Source organism: Lycorma delicatula, chromosome 6 (assembly GCF_047948215.1).
Source record: "Lycorma delicatula isolate Av1 chromosome 6, ASM4794821v1, whole genome shotgun sequence".
In the NCBI taxonomy this organism is placed as follows: domain Eukaryota; kingdom Metazoa; phylum Arthropoda; class Insecta; order Hemiptera; family Fulgoridae; genus Lycorma; species Lycorma delicatula.
This window is the reverse complement of record NC_134460.1, coordinates 18,289,450-18,308,494: the sequence shown is the minus strand read 5'-3', so window position 1 is coordinate 18,308,494 and position 19,045 is coordinate 18,289,450. Positions and strand designations below refer to the sequence as shown.

The following is a 19,045-nucleotide window of genomic DNA, read 5'->3' as shown; positions in this document are numbered from 1 at the left end:
ATGCGATACAGAAAATCCTAAAATATTCGGGTGTTATATGTTTGTCACATAAAAGTGGGGATTCTGGATTTTGTATCAAATTAACTACAATTACCTAAATAAAGATACTTCAAGCATAACCGATGTATAAATGAATAACCGGTAAACGATTAAATCAACGAATGTCCACGATACAGAGATGAATTCTACTGCAATATTGCACCGTACCATTGTTGCAAATTAAATAAACGAGTTTGGGACAAAACACTGCAACAATGACTTATGCGGGGCATAATTTATTTCAACCGCTCCCGTAAAAAATAAAAGAAACGCGTCAAAAACCATCACTCCTTCATTAATACTGTAAACTTAAAATAGTTTTGTATTAAGAATTTCATAATAACGTGCCAATGAGAAGAATTACTTAACGAAACTTATTCTTTTTGGCAATCTTACAAAACATTAATTTACTAACATTGTTCTACTAGAATTTGATGCCAGTATTAGCTAATGTATTCTACTATTATTATTTTCCATTTTTTATTTAAAAAAAAAAAGCATAATAAAAAATTTTACAATAGCGTACATTTACAAATTATCAGAAACACATATGTAAAATGTAATAAAAATACTCAGATTGAAACAAAATGCAGTTAATTCACATGCGACAAAAAAGCCCATTATTTACAGTGTTAAAAAAAAATGCCCCAAAGGCTGAATTAAAATTAGAAAAGCAAGGTTCTTTCGCATTAATTATTCATCTAGTCCTTGAAAAAATCGCATTTAGCTAATGAGTCAAAAAATAAAATTTCTCAAATAATGCCACTGACAAAATTTTTCACGCAAGAATGGTTTCCGGTGGCTTTTTTTCCAGAAATTGTATGATTATAATAAACCAATATTAATGATAAAACCAATCATTTAATTCGTTATACGAATGAAATTAACTGAAAATGAAAAAGGACAAAGGAAAACGTTTAATTAGAAAAATCAAAAATTTTATGATTTTAATTACATAAGAAAAAAAAAGAAAATGTTAACAAGCCGCTGTTGTATTTTAATAATATTTTCAGGCCAAATAACATCGGGATGATTAGGAAATAGTTTTAAAAATTCTTTGCTTAGAAAGTTCATAATTATCAGGCCGAATATGATATGCTATTTTGTTACGCTTATAATCAGTCGACTAATTAAGAAAGATTTTACAGTAACATTAAGGCAAATAGACTAAAATTTTATAATCAACGATAAAATAATAATTTGTATTTTTTTTTAATTATAATATATACAATTATGTTAAATTATTTTGCTCTATTTGTTCAAATTATTATCTTAAAAAATACATGTACACGGATGTCCTTGCAATAAAATTTCATCATAAAATATTTGAGAAGTTTGAACAGCGACAGAAATATTATTCGTTTAACCTAAGCTAAACCCAAATTATGAGAAAAAATAAAAGTTTGTCGTTTTCACTTTAGTAATGCATAATTTGACAATACTTTTTTGAAGTTATGCGAGTAAATTTAAACAAATAACTAAATATTTAGGAGACTATGGGTGGACCTTTTACTACATTGGAAGACATCACCAGAAAAATGGAAAACTCGGATCAATAATGTCTATAAATTGGCAGGTATGTGGAGAGTGTACAGAACTGCACCTTAAAAACAGCTTTAATGCGAGCGTGATCAATTATAAGGTACACGCATCTGCATGTTTAAATCGCGCTCATATAACCGTGTTATCATTATGAAGAAAACAAACGAAATATTCGTAGATCTACGATTTAGTCTTTGGACCGTCCGATATCACAGGCGGGATTGCATTCCACGGTCTTCCGCTGAACAAAGATGAACTCAGAGCTTCTTATCCCAAACTATTTCGCTACTCGACGGAAAAATAGCGTGGATCAAGCTAGGCCTGTTACAGGTACTGCAAACACAACGAAAGCGACTAGACCGACAGGACACCTTCTGCCCTCGCGGTCCACCAACCCCTTCCTAAGAGAATTTCGCTGGTATTTTCTGAGGAACTTTAACAATTTGCCGTCGCTGCCATCCTCGTGTGTACGCAAACAAACTTGTGAGCCCTCCCCATAACTCTTTATTCTACTTTCGGAGAAGATAATGAAGACAGCGAAGAATGGAGAAGAAATTCAGAAGCCGTCCGATGGCAAGAAACAAGAGGTATGCTCTCTTCACCGTGATGCCCTTCTCAGAGGTCACAGGATTTCTAAGGTTACAACCGACAAACACGAAGAGTCAGGCGCAAAAAGAATCCTTCTTGCTTCTTTATAGAAGCAAGAAGGATATGCCACGACAGCGAACTCGACCAACTCAGCCGATGTAAGAAGAAGGCGTCTACAAAACCTAGATTCATTATCATTTCTTCCCTCATCTTACAATTATTATCCTCCAGGTAACACATGCGATTCCCTTCGCGAAGAGAGTGCATTGCAACCTCCGATGACGGGGCCCCATCAGATGCGTTCCTACCGGACGGAAAGGCGCTAGCACCGAAAGGCCTTCAGTAGATGGACTACATGGAGAAAGACGTCAACATCTTGCTAATTTCCCAAGGAATAATCCAAGTAAAAATAACACTTCAAAACCGTATCTACAAAGGACCGGAACGCAATCCCCAACTCCATCCACCAAGAAAACTTAAGAAACCAAGAAAATACTGCACAAATGGGAACTAGCTGATGAGGCTCGTTGTGACCGATCGCTTGGTTCAATGAAAAGGGTAAATTTTGTTCCGAGTACGAAAGGCGTGAACTGAATGTGCGGCCGACGATGTGGCTCCTCGTTTTCTCACCAGAACCTTGGGTATCGATTTACAAAAAAAAAGACAGCGTTTTTATTTCATGAAATCTTTTACTAGAGATTAAAAAAAATAATTTGCATATCCCTATGGTAAACACGATAAATGAATACAAACTATATATTTAATAAGATATAATTTTGAAAATATAATTTTTAAGAAACGCAAATGGAAAAAAGCGTTTAAAAAAAGAAAAACTGATTAAATAAACTAGTATCTACGGCGAAGAAATCCAAGCAACTAACTACTTTCTACATTTAGATTATTCGGACAAGTCTTTTCAATTTACTTCAGTTCATACTGTGATTTACAAAAGATATGAATAAAAATAGTTTATTCACAACTTGCTGTAAATTATTATTTACTGATAAGGAATTTTAGTTAATTTATCGTTATTTGGTTCACAAGATACTACGTTAAAAAAAAATGTTATCCAAATATTCACACAAGATTAAAATAAAAAAAAAGCTGATTACAGCTACGTTTTTAGAAAGAGGGTTAAGAATACAAAATTATATATTTTCATTCGTTTTCTACGAGAATTAAACGGGCTACGACCACTGGGTGATCCTTTTTCTTTTTCCAACGTGCAACTCCACGAGACGTTTAAGAAGCATTTTTGGAATCGTCAGGATTTAAGATGCGCCGTTTTAAAAACCCACAAAATAGATCAGTATTATTTCGGCCTTCTCCATTACAAAGGGCCCAAGGAAAGACTTGTATTACAGCAGAACGGATCATCACAGGTGGTTACAAGTTAGCGCGTGTTCATACAGGTGCCAACCTGCACCGTAGCCGCTCTAGTCAATATTTCAGTGTCATTTATTTTTTAGCTGTTAGTGAAAAGAAGTAGGCCGAAAACTGAATATCGGGCAATTTTGCATGGGATTTCAGTGTTTAGAGTTAATTACTTTTGTGCTTGGAGAGGATCGTCCTCATCGTACAATAATATTTAAGTAACAGACAATTTTAAAGGGGAAATTTTGACCTCGAGGACGCTCCAAGATCAGATCGACCGTCTTCGTCTGTGTTTGAGGGAAACATTGCTGCAGTACGTAAAATGCTTGAGATGGACAGGCATGTACCTACCACCAAATGCACAGGCCCTAGGACATTAATGCACCAGTAGTACGTGGTATTCTGCGAGATCAGTTTCAAGTAAGGAAGTTTTTTATTTTTACCCTTTGGGTGCCGCATAACTTGACTAACGATCAGTTAGTCATGAGTTAGTCATCAAATAGCCATGAGTTTCATGGTGCCGTGAAATAATGAAAATGTCATAAAATGGGAAACCACCCGATGTGAACAGTATTGTGACAGGTGACGAAACTTAGCTGTACTATTATGACGTCCCGACCAAGGATAACAACCAAGTGTGGGTGTTTTAAAGGTGAGGAAATCCCCGTGGCCGTTCGAAAATCCTGATCGATGAATGGTGGCCGAATTTTTCAGTGTAAGAGGAGTATTAGAGCGAGTTGTATTGAAACTCAGAAGACAGTTACAGCCAGGAGGAATGCCTGTCAAAGTTGTCCAAGCTCTCAAAAAGTTGCGCATAAACTCAAGGATGGACTCATGGTGTTTTTCACCGCGATAACGTTCCAATGCTCTAAGTATTTGGCCAGAACTGAAATAAAACTGTTACAGCACCCTCTCTACAATCCTGATTGTAGATTGTAGTCGCTCCATGCGACTTCGCACTGTTTTCCCAGAAGAAAGACTGAAAGGGAGGCATTTTACGAGCAATGATGACATCCTACGGGCTAAGGAAGATAAGTATGCCCAGCTCTGAGACGAAAAGTGGCAGGATTTCTCTGAAGGCTGGTTTCGAAAGAATGAGAAGTGTATAACATAAAAGGAAGAAAGAAAATATAATAAATATAGTGTAGAAATAAGGATGAAGAATGTAGAAGTGTAGTAAAAACTATTTTGAAAGATTATAAAAAAATCAAGCGGTATTACAAAACTTTCCTACTGCCCTCTGTACTATAAACAACAATATTTAACAAATAATTAGGCGGTACAACCAAAAGTGAAGTTTTATAATGACGTACCACAAAATAAGTCATACAAGATGGTTGAACTTAATAAAATTAACCGATAAAATTTTACCCGATGTTTCAAACATCATCAGCATGATCGGCTTTCAAATAAATTAAAAAAAAGGAATAAAACTGGCATGTCTTTTCTCAAATAAAAGATTCGTTCTCAAGAGGAAATATTTTTTTGAAATGTCAAAATATTTGAGTCTTCTAATAAAGGGTTCAAGAATTATAACAGTTAAAAACAATAATTTGAGTTCCCAAGACGATTGCGAAATAATTAAAATACTATCATTCATAAATCGTGAGACTGATGTTATTTATATTTAACATAATTTGAATTATTATACACTTTTAAGTTTAGAAAGTTATAGAAAAAGTAAATAAATTATAAAATAGAAATATCAAAACTTCGTTAACATTTTAAAGGGATTTACACCAAGATTACTTTATTATGAGAAACAAAAAACCCGACAACTGTGAGTCGTTTCTGATGCACGGCTCACACACACACACACACACACATCTTAATTAAAAATATTTATCATTTTATTTAAATAAAATATTTTTTCGTTTATTTAATTCAATGATTCTAATTAAAGCGCGCACGCATACCGTATTTAATTTGCGCGGATGTTGCGGTACTAATATGACAACTTACATAGAACAAATTTCGCTTATACGACCGGCAGCCTGGTGTATCCGCGAGGCTTAACGGACCAGCTACCTTGTTAACCGGGCAATCGAGTTCGAGACCCGGCCCGACTGAGTAACTTTTTTACACTTTAATATTATTTATTTATTTACTTCTACCGTTCACCTGTGACGTCACAATAAAGCAGACTACTACCACAGCATTTTTTTGGATGGGGTACAATTTTGCAAAAACATATATTTTTTGGCAAATATTGTTATTTTTTAATCGATAACAAATATTCCTAAGAAAAATATAACCTTAATTAGGCAAACTTCGAGATAATGAAGGTGACCGTGCTCTACAGCCTCACTCCCTTGACCTTTAAAGTTGAAAATCTAATGGCATCAATTTCCCATACACAGAAGAAGTAATCTCACCAAGTTTGGACAAAATCTGTTCAGTATTTCTGAAGATATACGGTAATTTAGAAGCCAACAACGAACACACGCGCGCGTGCACCTACATTAATATCCCGTATTTTTGGGTTCTTAGATGTCAAAACGTCAACATCCGGTGAAAACCGCATATGCCCAATTTGGACAGATTGCAATACTTTCCCTTCTAGAGCTATCCAGACGGGAAAGTAAAAACCGACAGAATTAGATACAAACCTTAATACCCACCGGGTTGGTCTAACGGTGAACACGTCTTCCCAAATCAGCCGATTTGGAATTCGAAAGTTCCAGCGTTCAAGTTCTAGTAAAGTCAGTTATTTTTACACGGATTTGAATACTAGATCGTTGATACCGGTGTTCTTTGGCGATTGGGTTTCAATTAACCACACATCTCAGGACCGGTCGAACTGAAACTGTACAAGAATACACTTCATTTACACTCATACATATCATCCTCATTAATCCTCTGAAGTACTATCTGAAGGGTAATTACCGGAGGCTAAACAGGAAAGAGAAAGAAAAAGATACAACCGTAATGCTTTATTAAAATTAAAACTGTACTTAAGACCACGAATAATTAAGGGAAGGGGAATAAATAAACCTATTAATCATCAAAGTTTAGAAAGTTCAGCTTAACTTCAAGGTGGAGGATCGCTGGCATTGGCTTCTTGCTACCAACCACGTCCTGTCACAGTACAATATCCCCTCCGCTGTATTATTATCAGTGCCAATCCAACCACAGACACCCCAAATAGAACTAATGCGAATTTATGTGCAAAGATTTTTAAACTTTGACGAGTAACAATTTTAAATAGATTTATCATAGATCCCTTCAAAAAAAAAAAGAAAAAAAAGGATAAATTAGGTTTAAATTCCATGCAACTAGTTCAATACTACATAAATAAATCGGAAAATTCGTTTTTATTCATTATGGTTTTTAATGCGTTTATAATTGTAACTTTAACGAATAAAGAAGATTATAATTTTTTTTTTCTCATGAATAGTTCATTAGATTCAAAATTTCTGTCACATGACCGCATAAAATTTACTAAACAAGACGTTCGGAAATAATCTTTATATCGCTGTAAAACAGGACACAATAAACGAATTTATTGACAACGGTAATTAACAAAATAGAAAAACGTTAACGTAAATCGATATCACTACGATATAACTACTATCGTTAACAATGCAGCTAATGAACGATGAATAAGTAATTCCGTTCGTTTTAAAGGAATTATCGATTTCTATTCAACAATCTCTAAACGGTCAATTAGAATTACGTTTTACTACAGTAATAAAAGCCATTACATTCAAATATTTTCTGTATGTGTATCAAAATTTAATCCTACAAAATAAATTAAAACAAATTAAAATAACTTATATTTAAACAAGAAAATTAAATGAAAAAGTCAATCGGGGAAAACCCAACTGATGTAACAATATCGTTTTTTAATAATAAATCTAAGCTTGCCTCTAGCGTATAATTATACAAAATTTATAGACGTAGACGAAAAATAGAATTAGGAAGCTACCGTTCTCAATGATGGCTAATAATAAATTCCTGGCTGACAAAGAAATTGAAAAAAGTCGAATTCTAATTAATAAATCTTACCCGCAGAAATCAAAGATAATTCATTTTAGAAATCAAAGCGGCTGAATCTTTGGTTTAACAGTAAACGCTGTTGAAGGGCTAACATCAAGCGCATAATGAGATGATGACATTTCGACAAACATCTACGGTATAGGTTTACCAAAAATCCTCAATAAATGGAAACAAGTCACGTACAAAACTAATTAAGAATTACGGTACGAGCTGAAAAACGCTACATTAGTTCAATGATGCTTCTTTCACTGTAATGTACGCGAACATACCTGAATCTTTTACAAACATTCTTTTTTGAAGATGTTTTATTATTAAACGAAAAGAAAACGCGTTTTCAACAGGAAGTAGTGCGCATCCAAATTCTGGTTTCATTGCGCAGTTTTTCTTAAAACAGATAATCTTTCAAACTAATAAAACGGCCAGACTTTGCACGGAATATTTTTTCTCGTGGCGCCGTCTTTATTCTACCAGTCGTGTTTAATAAATATTCGATAACCGGATGAGGAAATCACAACTAAATTCAGTAAAAATATACTGACTAAATAAACATTCCGATACGTTCAGGAATCGTAAAGCAGAGGGAAAGAAATATGTTTACAGGTTGCAAATGAAAAAAAAAAATGTTTCAAAATACCACAACACGAATAATTTGAATAAAATATACTTTCTCACTATTTTTACTTTACGTATGCTATGTGACCTATTGATTTACTACGTTCCTATAGCGCGCGGCTTTTGCTTCACTCTATATTTTAAAGCAGTATTTAGATATTGCAGTACTTTTTCAACTCCTATACAGTACAATCATCATAATTTCCCCCACTAGCAACCTAGATTTAAACATACTTTTTATTTATGAAAGTTAATTTATCGCCCTCTGAGAAAGATGAAAGCAGAAAAATGTAATTTTTTTCTGTCAAAATTAAACACTTTTCGAAAACTTCAATCTTAAAACTTTGGTCTAGCTTATCGGAAACTATTAAAAAAAAAGATTTTAGAAGTACAGGGCAATTTTTAACCTTCTACAGCCATGAGCTATAAAACTTTGTCTATTTCCACATTTTAAATTTTTTCTCCAATTTAGAATTTACTAGAACTTCAGTTATTAAAAGTGTGTTTTTTCATCAAAAAATATCTAAAACGGTAATTTAAATTGTTAAATTTGAAATTGTTTTTTTTTTATGTTTCCCATCTGAAAGTAAATATTTACAAATTTCGACCCTCGTTTATCAGGAAGGATTAATAAAAAAAAAAAGTTATATATGTACATACATCTCGCCCGCTTTCTTCATAAAATTTTGAAACCGTAAAAAATATTTTAGTTGGGGAAAGGTTAATTATTATAAGATAATCGATGAAAGACACGAAGAATACACAGAAATTAGAAATTTCATTGACAACCTTTCTTACAGGAAAATATATGAGTAAAAATGAAATTTTCAATTAAAAAAAAAAATAATACTGATAAAAATTACAACAAAATATAAAAATAAGAACTAATTCAATACAAACTTAATTAAAAAGTGAATAAAGAGATTTCATACTCACATCCAGTGTTAACACCCACATAACAACCCAGTGTTATGTGTACTTCAAAAATGGACATCTATTTTTAAAACAAACCAAAATCATAATTTTCAAAAAAAACCATAAAATAATTGATTTTTAATTATAAAATAATACAGATAATATTGGGAGGGAACAACTGATTCAATGCAATTCAAATTAAATTAGCTATCCATGGTTTTTAAAAAAATTGTATGCATTGGGATTTATGAATACGCCAAATTTACAATTTAAAATTTTATATAATATTAAAAAAAATTATATTACATAAATCCTGATTTTTATTAAATTATAGATAAATTACTATCACCTTTCAATTAACAAATCCACGAGATAAATTTAAGATCAGAAGAGACTTTACGGAAATATTTATACTTTGTTAAACATTCTAACCGTTACATTAAAGAAATAACTAATGAAATCTATAACAATTCCACAAATTTTGAAATCCACTTAAAATCCGTATACGAGGTCTGTTCAGAAAATAACCGAACTTTACTTTTTTTAATCTTTACAGATTAATGTATTAATTATAAATAAATTATACTATTCATTATTTATTACTTGTCTCCTTCGAAGTACTTCCCCCCTCTTTTCAAACTCTTTGCCCCGCGGTGTTTCCACTTAGCAAAAGTCCTGGATAGCTCAATTTGAAATAGCTTTTAAGGTCGAGACGAATTTGCTTTAACGTCATCAATAGGCTCAAATCGGCGTACTTTCATTACCGATTTTAAATTCGGAAATTAAAAAAAATTTACAAGGAGCCAGGTCATCTAATTTTTGGCAAAAAACTGACAAAACTGCTGAGCCGAATGTGCGGACACATTGTCGTGGTGAAGACACAATCAGTCGTCTCGCCGCAACTGTAGTCTCCTTTTTCGGATTTTTTCACGTAACCGTGGTAAAACGCCTTGACGGAACGCACGGTTCAGTTTCACCTTGAGGCAAGAATTCAAAATGCACAATTAAAATCGAAAAAACAGACAGAATTACTTTGACATCGGATCGAGACAGACGTGCTTTCTTGGGGCGTGGAGATCCTTTGCCGATCCAGTGTGATGATTGAACTATTGTCTCGATGTCTTAGCCGTAAACCCTGCTTTTACCTACCGTTATGATTCTTCGCATGAATGATTCATCGTCATCGGCTCGTTCAAAAAGTTGTCGAGAAACGTCCACTCGATGTTCTTTCTGCTGTTCGATCATCAAACGAGGAACAACTTTGCTGCATGTCCGATTTTTCAGTCAAAATGTCACGGCACAATCCAATCAAGATGCTAACCTCTTGTGCAAGTTCTCTGACAGTCAATCGGTGCACGCACCAGATCGTTATTTTCTGAACGCGGGTGTCATAGTTGAAGTCGAAGGCCTTCCTGGTCGAGGGTCCCCTTCAATCGTCGAAGAATTCGTGAAAACCATTTGTAACATCGAGTACGACCGACAGCATTATCTCCGTAATCTTGATTCAAAAGTTGAAACGTTTCTGCGAAAGTTTTCACCGACTTCACGAAACGTTTTACGTTGTATCGTTGTTCCCGAAAACTGCACATGACAAAAATCGGTAACAGTTAAACGCGTTGCTCACGAATAACAATAACACGAAAACTAAACGAGATATCAACAATCCAAGAAAATGTGGTTACTGAGAAGATTATGCGGAACACAATGCTGCTAACCGCACGTCACTAAATATCTCCTTTGGCGCGTAATTAAAAATGTTCGGTTATTTTCTGAAAAGACATAATAGAGCATAGCTATTCTTCCTTTTTTATTAGAAATAAATAAATCTTTTGGCAATACATTTTTATTAATTCCGATAATGGCCTTTTTTCTTTACTGGTCAGTTTGAAATTAAAGAAAAATGAACTGCTTAACTACAATCGGCCTAAGAATCTCGCATAAACCAATAATGTGTCCGTTAAAAACACAATTGTACTGTATCAAGCATAACTCAAAACAGTTTTAGCGTTAAAAAGCTTTTGGTAAACGTTAATTTTGTGTAATGAAAGTATCGGGTTTGATTTCAAATAGAGATATAAAATAATGTGCAGCCGAGCTGAAGTTTCACACCCCTAAAAAAATGTATTTATTGACAGAGCGGAACGAGGTTAACATTTAACTCAACTTTTTGGCCCTTTGTTTCTGAAGCGATCAAGGCCAAATATGTTTTTAAATTTTTTCTTGTTCTAAATTCAAATTTAATACACGCAACGATTTTTCATTTCAAAATGGTGGCTGTTAGTTTATAGACAGAGGATGAAGGAGCAAAGGTGTGGAAGGGAATTTTCCATCATCTAGCCACAGCTGAACACTTGGGGCTCCTTCTTACTTTTGTGACTCATAAGTGACATCGCTCACCGCATCCAACCTGTCATTCAAGAACTACATATTAAATATAATTCAACATGAAAAACCGCATTTTATTCCATATTTAAAACTAACGTTTATCTCCAAGACTGTCCTACTACTAAACAGCGTTCACACCCTTCTCAGTAAACTATTAAATATTTAATCTTACATTGTTAACTTATCTTTTTATTATTTCCCCTTGGAAATCCTTCATAAAAAGTGTGAAGATGTGAAAAAAACAAACAAAAAAAATACGGGATGGGATATAATGTAAATATCTTCTCCTTTGCAGTTATCCGTCAAGTGAATTGCAGTATCCCGGAACAAAGTTACTATATTTCTATTAAGATTATTATTTATGGTACCGCGTAAAAAAAAAACTTCAAACAATTAGAATTGACAATTCTATCTAAGACGTTCATAGTATACCTCAATTTGCTAAATTATATATAAAATGATCGAGATCTTCTTTTAATAATTTATCCTGATGTAATATTTTTTGGTTTCATCATATGTCAATAATAGCAATTCTGTTTTCATTATTCTCCTAGCCTGGATGGAACTTCAGGTCGGATTTATTCGTAGTTGCTACATATAAAACAAAAACCATGATCTTCAGATTTAAAGGGCCACAGATTTTAGTAACTTAACTATGAATTGTAATAATAATAATAATAGTAATCTTATATTCTTCTAACCAAAACCCAACTTAAGAAGAAAAGTAATATTAAATTGAAGCGATTTAAAAAGAATGACATCGTACAAACAACAGAGCAACAATTGCATTATCATTAAAATTAACTTTTAATCAACAAAGCTGACTAACACTGAAGAAAATAAGTAATAAATATGTACTTAGCAATCTAGTCACAATTCACTGGTAAAAAAAAAATTTTAACCATTATTATAAAAACTAAGCCTACTGATTTTTTTTTAAATAATTAACGCAGTTTTCAATAATTCCAACATAAAACTTTTTGGGAAGAAAAATTAAACATTTCTAAGATTATAAATATCAAAGTAAATAATTTAAAACAGATGCTCTGTTCTCTCTTTCTCTCTCTCTCTAGACCAAGTGTAATTTTTATGATTTACAAGCTAGGAAAATATTTTTTTTTAAATTCAAGTTATCAAAATAAAGAGAAATAAAATTTAAAGCAGCTCATAAAATAAAAAATAATTTTTTTTTACTGTTAATATTCTTGTTAAGACAAATAAAAGTTTGATAATATATTTAAGTACACAAAAAAAAATCAATTTAGAAGTTCAACAGATGTCCCTTACTCGATAGAATTACCAAAATACAACTAAAGACTGAAAAACATAATTGGTAAAATGTTCTAAAACTGTTTAAAAGTGTTCTAAAAAGAATTAAAAGTTAAAACTTTAACACAAACGATTATTCACACACAATAAAATTCAACTGACACCATTATTTTCATATATATAAAAATAAATTATATATAATAAAGCTGTTTCTTCCTAAGAATCTTTTGTAGCTAATTAACACTTTCTTCATTGGATTTACTTGTAGCGGCTATCTTAAAAATGTTTGGAATTTCTTCTGTACATAATATATCTATTTATCTACAACTGTAAATTTCATCTATGCTTTGCCTGGGTAATATGTTCTTATCAATTCAGAGTGTTTGTCGATTAAATTTCATTCAAGCATTCAGATTTTGTTTTTATAGATGTACAATCTATATGTTATGTTCTATACGGTATAACATAAACGTTTTACATACATCATATAAAAACAAAGATCTCGACAAACTTGAACGATATGATATTTAAACACGTAATAAATTTAATGAATATAACATAATAAACTAGGCAGATAAAACATATAAATAGGATATATTATTTAATTGCAACCTAAACGGATTTAAACTACTTAAAAATACAGATGCCAAACAAAATAAGATTACTGCTAAGTGCAATGTAGAAAATGTTGCTAATTAGCTCCAAAAAGTTCCCATTAATTTTAAATTCAATTATTTACAATTTTTAACAATTTTAAAATGTAATTAATTACATTCTTGTTACTATTCGATTAAATAATTTGTTCAATTTCATCGATAAATAAAAGTACAGAAAAAACTAGCAAAAATTGCATGATTTTACCGGCTAAATGTGTCGAAGTCACGATTATCAAAATAAGATTTAAGCATAAAAATTCCCAAATTTCAAATAGTTTTTACTGATTTTAGGGGCTTCCTAACTCTCTGTGAGGAAAATCGTTGAAAAATCTATTAATAAAGAATTTATCCCTAGCAAAAAAAAAGACTAAAAAAAATTTATATATCTTTTTTTAGAGATGGAGAATAAATTTAAAGAAAAAATTTCTAAAAATATTCATATACTAAAGCTTAAAAATTTTCAAAAGTAAAATTTTCTCTAAATTTAACGCCGTCTTTAATAATGGCTCAAATAAGAAAAATACATTTTCAAAAAAACTTTTCTGTATTTTAGGTCAAGGGTCTATAATTTTAAAAAAACTGTAAGATACTTCAATAAATGAAGTATAAACTTTCAAAAAATATTTAAACCAAAGGGAGATAGAGCAAAAGAACAAAAAACATATATTTCAATTTTAAGAGGTGGTGGTTGTTTGAAAAAAGATTTTTTTTTCGTATTTATATATTCATTTTAGGTAATAATTTTTTTTTAATAAAGTTTTGTCTAAAATGGCTCTGAAGAAATTAATGAATTTTGAAAAAAATAATTTAATCAACATCCCCCCTCCGCCGTATAAAAAAAATATTTGAAGAAAATCGGTTTGGTCAATCCTGAGTAAAAGGCCAAAGCCGGTTGGACCCTAAAACATAAGGATTTGCAAAAAAAAACTTGATACCTCATTTCTGACATGATCATCATACTTTCCACTTTATTATAACAATTCTAGCTAACAAACATGATTTCAATGCTACAAAAAATTAAATGAAAAAAAAATCAAAATATTTAATCTTACCATCTGCTATCGATTACAAGTCAATGTAAAAGATTATTTTACTGATAATAAAGGGTGCAAAAAGTTCTAAACAAATCATCAGTAGTTCAACTGTGGTTATTAAAAGATTTCTATTCTAATTTCAGATTTTAAATTAAATCCCATAATATAAAAAATTATCAATTCTTTGCCTACATCTTCACAGTAATTTCAAAAGCATTTATGCATGCTACTATTGTGATGATATTTAAATAAAACAGAAAATAATAAGTTTTTGGAAATTTCTTTAAAGGTTTTTTTTTTATAAATCTGTCCTTTATCACAATGATAGAAGAGGGATCGGTCAGAATTGCTTATAGTAATGATGTTCATCAAACAACCACTATGTGGAGGACAGAGGAAATATGTCACTTGTAGGGCCTAATGTCAACTCCACTTCAGTAGGCTTGGCATGGTGATATGCAATTATAGCTTTAACTCTTCCAGAGTATAAGGAACCTCTACACTTCTCACTTTCCCTATTATGCTAGTAGAGGATTGCATATTATCCAAATGAATTTATATGCAATTTTTGAAAATGATAACTCTGTCAGTTTATCTGTAATATTCAGTTACAACAATTAATAAATTACTGTGTGAAAGTGTTTTTAATAAATCAAAAGTTCTACAGTTAAAAAGAAAATGAATACCATCATAAAATATCAAATCTTGAAAAATGGCACAAAATTTTCTCTTAAAAACAGATTTATACGTGAACAACAGAAAAAAAAACATATATATTTAATGGAAAAACCGATAAAAATTATAACAGATTAAAACAGTATATGAATGCACAGGAAATTTGTAAAATAAATAATTATAAAATTTGTTATATGTTATTTAAACATTGTTTGAATTTATATTTTACAATTACAGAGAATTTATTTGATTAAGAATCCCCATAATATAAGAAACAGCAGTATTTGCAATACTGGTAGCTCGTACATGTTTTTATACTATACTAAATACATAAATCAAATATAAACATAAATTTTTAATAATTATTAAAAAAAAACAGTATACAATTTCCTATACTTGAATAAAAGCATGCAAAACTACAATAAAGTGTCACAATTAAGATAAAGGCATAAAAAATTCTAATAAAAGAACTTATACATGGTTATTCAATTCAAAATAGTACCATGTTAACCGTCATCTGATAAAAGCAACATAATTTTACATATAATATAAACCTTTCAAAAAGTTAATCAGAAATAAACAATAAAGAAAGATATATAAACCAAATTCTGAAGATACTTTTTCATGTAAGCAAAAGAACAAAAAAATGGCTTATTAAAATGTAATTAAATTAATAATCCCTTAAAAAAACTCAAATTATACACAATCAGGATTATAAAGAAATATAGCAGAAACTTTTCAAACAGATTGATGTTCTTATTTTAAAGAAAGAAAGAAAGAAAATAAATACAGAAAAATGCCATATGAAAGTACACAAAGATCTGCTATTTCTGTCAACCAAAAGTACAACAGTATCTCAAATTAAGTATAAAATATAAGTATATTGGTCAGGTATATACTGTAAAGCAAGCTGATTTCAAGATTACTGGCAAGGATATGCCATTTTTTCATCATTTTACCAATTTTATCTTCTTTGTTAATTTACCACATACTGTAGTTTTTACATGAAAATGAATTAGCAAACAGCTGGGCTTTGTAAAGACTTCCACATCTGCACCTGCACCAAAAGTGTACATCTTTCAATTACTAAAATATAGTAAGCTTAAAAAAATTAACGGCTTTAATTTGAATAAATTACATCATAAAAATTTTAATATAAATAATTGTAAACTAACATATTTTACTAGTATCTTTTTTAATATTTTATTTTTTATCTAAAAAATAATTCTGGACTTCATGAACCCTATATCTTCCCCCAACTGCTGCTGTTGGCTTTAAACAAACAAATGTACACATTAATAACTAAATTTTATTTATAAGAAAAGCAAATACTGTTTAAAATGACACTTTTCAGAAATAACACTAATTCAAAAAATATAGCAAAATGCCACTAATAAAATTATTACATTACTGCAAGAAGTTCCTGAGTAAGAATACTATACTATATTTTGTGCTACAAATGATGGTTCTATAAAAATAGATCCCTGTAATGTCAAAGGCACAATGTCTCTTTAAAAGTGGCAATAGAATTTCAAAGGGAAAACTAAACAAACTTTTGAAGGGAATACAAAGGGAAAACTCAATTGTGAGATATTACACAATGCAAACAGTCTATTGCACATGATACTGCCACACAAAAATCAGTTCATCAAAACTTAAAAAATGAAGTGAGTTTATTAAATATAATATTAAAACATTTTATAATATACATTATCTTTTAATTTTCTTTTTCTGTTTAACCTCTGGAACCATTGTAATGTATGACTTCATAGGATGAACGAGGGTGATATGTACAAATGTAGTCTTGTACAGTTTCAGGTCAACCATTCCTGAGATGTGTGGTTAATTGGAACCAAACCACCAAAGAACACTGGTATCCACAATCTAGTATTAAATCCATATAAAAATAACTGCCTTTACTATTATTTGAACATTAGAACTCTTGACTTCAAAATCAGCTGATTTGCCATAACAAGTTCACCAGTAGACCAACCCGATGGGTTATTAATTATAGTTAGAATCATTAATGTTGGTTCCCTTTAAATGGATGGGTGCAATCTGTTTGCAAGTGGAAAAGAAGAAAATATTAATTTTACAGTTTTAATTTGGACCGTATGTCCAGTGTTAGGCATTAACAAATGCAACAGCAGATAGTGAAAAAGTACAAAACTTGTTTAATTCCAAGAACTCAAGTAACCAATCTGTCAAATGCTATTTGCATTTTATTAAAATACACACTTCAGTTTCTATGATGCTACTACCTGAATTGTTCCATGTGTTGCAAAGACATCAGGCTATGAGAGGAAGTAAAGCAGTTCATCATCTTGCCCAAGATCCATTTCTATAATTATCACTCTATATTGACAATTTTTATTAAAACAGGAAATTAAAAACTTTAACGGATGTGTTTTTATTTAACAGCTTATTAAAATTGCTGATCGATATATTGATATTTTTAGCATTTTATTAAATCTCTATACATACTACACTTTAAGGAGAAAAAACCTGCTTTAACTATACAATATCTTCTTGAGTTTCTTGTTTTCCCAAACATACAAAGCTAAAATAAAGGCATACCGATAAAGTATAATACAAAACGGATTGACAATATGATAAGAATCCTCTGGTTCATGGGAACAGGTAAATTTATAGTATGGCAGATTTAAAAGAAAATAATTAAAAATTAAACCGCATCTTACACCGTATCATTTAAAATTAAAGTTTCAATATAAACCATATAATACTACAATATAAACATAAGAGCAACATTTAAATCGAATTAATGCGGTGATTTTGCAATGTTGAATGACCCGAAATATAGTGGTAGAAATGTTTCGGCAAGAGAAAATTAGACAAGAGATGTAATATAGAAAATATTAAAAATATTTCAAATCAAGATTTGTTAATTTGCATAAACACACACAAACATCTGTAAAAGTCGTGAGTATAATATACAAATTACCGAGCTACTAAGCACGCTGAACTGGATATACCCAACACTGAAACGTACACCGTGGTCCGATGCAAAAGTATATTTGACAGTAAAATAAGTTTCTTCATAACAATGAAAGTGCAGAACAAAAATGTAACGTCACAATAAAATATACTTCTGTTATAAAAGCAGAATAATAAAATGTCCTACCTCGTCCTCGGATTCATTTTTCACGCAGATGCAAGCTGCTCTTCTTCTAAATCCATCTTGGTCGTATATCCTAATCGAATTTGGTTTCTCTTTCACCATTATAATTGAAAAAAGTAATATCAAAATAACAAAAAGTAAAACGTTAATTTATATCCCACTAAACACGACCTAAACCCAAAAATCGCAATCACCGCATTCGTTCATTGATAACCGCCATTATTAAAACATTTCACGAAAATTTACAGAAAACACTTCATATTCAGAATTAAAAAATTATAACAAACTCCCGGATAAATGCCTACGAGGTAATATATACTACAAACCGTTTACGAATGAGCACTGCTATCAGCACCCTTTCAATAAAGACTACGAATCGACAAGAACGGCAACAGCATCCATGTTGCTTGTTTGATGTTTCAGGAATGAATGAGAAACGCATTGTCACCACCAGAGCAGATTAAAATTTCCCTTTGATATCAAAAGTCATATGTTTAATAATTTGTTGCAATTCGTTTTCAATGGAGATCTCCTGGAAACCAGTTGGACTTTATCTAATATAAGGTTATTAAGCTAAAGGTTTACAAAAAGATTTAAAAGTAATGCTTCCTAATTGTAATCAAGACGTTCTAATTTGAACTTCTTTGACCTAAATTAAAAATAATATAAAAAAATGTATACATGCGTTTATTTATAATATCAGTATTGTAATATAATCGTGTAATTAATTAAATAATTAACTACAGTGAGCTGATGTCGAATGAAGCAGAAAAGAATTACGTTAGAATAAAAGTAATGTAAGTAATCTTGAAACGTAA

The 19,045-nt window shown here is 31.1% G+C and overlaps 2 protein-coding genes across 4 annotated transcripts in view; one reads left to right on the top strand and one right to left on the bottom strand.

The window, feature by feature from the left end:
• Window positions 1–18,644, bottom strand: part of Aps (diphosphoinositol polyphosphate phosphohydrolase 1 Aps) — a 139,200-nt gene extending 120,556 nt beyond the window's left edge. For 2 of the 3 annotated variants that reach the window (XM_075369310.1, XM_075369311.1), the window contains exon 1: window positions 18,231–18,644. In XM_075369310.1, the coding sequence (XP_075225425.1) occupies window positions 18,231–18,329 (99 nt within the window). In that variant the 5' untranslated portion in view covers window positions 18,330–18,644. Of the gene's footprint in view, window positions 1–9,090; window positions 9,149–18,230 lie in introns of all 3 variants that reach the window. The other variant, XM_075369312.1, reaches the window with a different exon arrangement.
• Window positions 18,645–18,772: 128 nt separating this feature from the next.
• The window catches only part of LOC142326686 (FAD synthase-like), a 49,510-nt gene continuing 49,237 nt past the window's right edge, over window positions 18,773–19,045 (top strand). Inside the window, exon 1 of the mRNA XM_075369308.1 lies at window positions 18,773–19,024. The gene's annotated coding sequence lies outside the window, so the exon portion shown is untranslated. The remainder of the gene's footprint in view (window positions 19,025–19,045) is intronic.